This window comes from Ptychodera flava (genome assembly GCF_041260155.1).
Source record: "Ptychodera flava strain L36383 chromosome 23 unlocalized genomic scaffold, AS_Pfla_20210202 Scaffold_23__1_contigs__length_28996876_pilon, whole genome shotgun sequence".
NCBI lineage: Eukaryota > Metazoa > Hemichordata > Enteropneusta > Ptychoderidae > Ptychodera > Ptychodera flava.
The window spans coordinates 9,839,345-9,842,465 of NW_027248277.1; the positions used below are offsets into that span (position 1 = coordinate 9,839,345).

The 3,121-nt window shown below is 38.0% G+C and overlaps 1 protein-coding gene across 1 annotated transcript; it reads right to left on the bottom strand.

Annotated features, from left to right (window-relative positions):
• Window positions 1–447: 447 nt before the first annotated feature.
• Window positions 448–2,536, bottom strand: LOC139124213 (uncharacterized). Its single transcript, XM_070690349.1, has 2 exons — window positions 1,987–2,536; window positions 448–1,102 (listed from the first exon to the last, which is right to left on the bottom strand). Exons 1-2 carry the CDS (start codon window positions 2,491–2,493, stop codon window positions 881–883), a joined length of 729 nt encoding a protein of 242 aa, XP_070546450.1. The 5' UTR covers window positions 2,494–2,536; the 3' UTR covers window positions 448–880.
• Between the last annotated feature and the right edge of the window lie 585 nt (window positions 2,537–3,121).

Consider the following 3,121-nt stretch of genomic DNA (forward strand, 5'->3'; position numbering starts at 1 on the left):
ATGGATATGAATAACATAGATCAATGCCCTTGTACCAAATTTGAAAGAAATCGGTTGAGACATGCCTCAGTTATAGCTGAAAACAAAAAAAAAAGCAACAAAATGGCCATCTGGTGGCCATCTTGGATTGTATCACAAAAACAATCGACGTGCATGTGTAGGGTACTATCCTTGTGCAAAGTTTGAAAGAAATAGACCATGTCATGTCAGAGATATCTGCGTGAAAGGAAGGACTCACAGACGGACGGACATGACCCAATCTATAAGCCCCTGAACTTCATCCATGGGGACTAAAAACTGTGTCACTGCATCCTTTTTGCAATATGAATACGATGAGAAACTAATTTTTATTTTTCTTGGCCTTATACATGGGAGTCTATGGACAACTGACTTATACATGGAAGTCTATGGAGGTGTAAACTAAAAAGTCCTCTAACACGCCAAATTTGATCGCATTGTGAAAACAAATCAACGTGCATCTGTATGGGGTAGGGTACTATCCTTGTGCAAAGATTGAAAGAAATAGGCCTGGGCATGTCAGAGATATCTGCGTTAACGGACGCACGGAGGGATGGACAGACATGACCCAATCTATAAGTCCCCCCGGACTTCGTCCGTGGGGACTAAAAATCAGCTCTGGTGAACTTCCCCTTTCAACTAGGGTAGGAGTGTGTGTATGTGTCTGTGTGTGTGTGTGTATCTATCTCTCTGTTTCCACATCAAAAACTTGAAGACTGCTGCATGTCTCTTCTAGAAATTAGTATGTGCGGCTGATGACAGTTGTGTGCAGCTAACACAATGGAGACCAAATTATAGCCAGACTGAGAAAGTGTGGCGACTAACTTTAAAATCCTACCGCTAACCCTGTGTAACATGAATGTTACATGTCAAAAGCCCTTACAATCTCAAGAGTCTCTAAGTACAAATCAATGCCATGGCAACATGATTCACTCAGAGGGTTGACTAGTTCATGAAGTTCGTCATATTGTTCCTCATCAATGACTTCCATTTCTGGGACCACCACCTCATCACATTCTTGGTTGCCGTGTTCAGTTGGAGTAGGTGTAGGACCACTCCAATCGACCCCATAATACTCCAAGTCCTGCAAATGAATACACATGTGACATTTGAAACTACCCAAGATAACTACAAAATATGTAAACTTATCTTTTATAACTGTATGGAATATACAAAACTATTTTTCATTCCTTCAGGCAAGATTTAAGGACTAAATGTAATTCATTGCTGTCACTTGCAAGATTGTAAATTCACAATTTTGCACTTTCAACATCTTACCATTCCATTGTTTTACTGTAGATTTGTGTGTCTTCAGATGTTGAAATTATTAAAACATCTGAACACAGCAAGTTTTCAATCACTTATGGCACATTCTGGTAAAATTTTATAAAACATGATGAAGACTAAAGATGCTTCTTTGGAAATCTGGTACATGACAGGGATACCAATTTTGCCTAATAAACATTATACATGATTGTGTAAGTTCTTAAATATTAGTATAAATAAATTTGGAGAACATTCCTGCAACAACAAATTCAAGGCAATTCACTAAGCATTTTCTGAAATATATGTGTATGTTTTTTGGAACTGAAAAGACAGAAATTCTTAAAGAATAGACTAGACTATTGTTATAGTTATACAGTGGTACTTTTTTATTTTATGATGGGAACACCTAAATTTCAAGGACAACAGGCCTCTGCTGTCTGACATTACATGTTTTTTGAACAATAATAAAAAACGTATGGAACATGGGCGCTATAAGTATTACAAAATGTTTACTTGATATTTCAAGACTGGTTTGTACATGTACACAGAGAGGAAAGAATTATGGTTACAGCATGCTTTGGAAATCTTTACAAAATCGCAGAAGGTTGATGTTTCAAAATAAAGTTGTAAACATCTACATATCCGTGATGTCACTTACAAACGATGCTGAACAGGCTGTTTTGTCTGTCTGTCAAAGCTTACCTCTACTGGGGAGTGAAAGACTTCTCTTGCAATAGTGCCCGGAGAATTTGCAATGGCTAGTAGACCACTGACCCATAACTGATTTGGGCTTTGGTTACCAGCAGTTCGGATTGCATGGGCATTCCATCCACCTTGGAAAATCTGCAGTGCTCTGTTGATTCTTGGTAAGTAGACATAATGGAGGCAAAATAAATGAAGTTCATTTACGGGATCCAGCAATCTCTGCTCCTCTAAGTAATGGAATACATCATAAAAGGTGTATACACAGCCACAGTACAGATCTCGCCAGAGTCTTTCAATGCGTTGGTTGTGTACACTTCGGCCAGCGATGTGGCTTCCTCGACCGCATCCTCTCTCAGGGTGTGACAACATGAATTCAGCCACCTTAACATTTTCAAGACCTTTATCTGAGCGCACACGTGAAGGGAGGCCATATAGCTGTACTGCTTGTCCAAACTGAGCCATGACTGTGTCAGCTCTGTTGTTATCAGAACACTGCAGGTACATTATCTTTCTGGAATAACCATCAATTCCACCGTGAATTACAAGGCGCCATCTGCAACAACAACAAAAATTACTTGGTTTGAGATACTGTACACTGTATATCTCCTAAATTACACACTGAATATATTTATCTAATTCTATCCCATACATGGCCATAAACTGCAAAATGCCCCTTAATGCAATTACTTTTTTTTGGTCTTGGACATTACAACTATCCAGTGAGGAGGAAGTCTTGCCAAGCTTCACCTTTCCTATAATAAACATACTGTGTGTAAAATTTATCATAGAAATGAAACTTTATGTAAACTTAAGAAGTCCATTATGTAATCTATTTTCATTCTTGATATTACTAGTAAATTTTCACACTGGGAATTCATAGCCGGTAACTCTAAGGAGAGGTCTTGAAAGAGACAAAGTGAAATTTCAGCAGTATCAGCCAGATGTAGATCGGAAATTTCTGTCAGTACGACATCAGTTTTGCAGTGGGACAAGATTTTTTTAAAAATTACGATTAGCTGTTTTTGAATGGGAACGTATTACAATTGTTGAATTACTTTCTGCAGATGTTGTTTCTTAAGAAATAGTTTCTGCAGGTGTAGTTTCTAAAGCTACATCTAAAGAAATAGTTTTT

Bases quoted from the DNA above. Each gene is read 5' to 3' on its own strand.
- LOC139124213 (XM_070690349.1), bottom strand. From the start codon at position 2,493: ATGTACCTGCAGTGTTCTGATAACAACAGAGCTGACACAGTCATGGCT. The intron at 1,103-1,986 runs GTAAGCTTTGAC...ATTCATTTGCAG, and splicing joins TCTTTCACTCCCCAGTAGAG to GACTTGGAGTATTATGGGGT.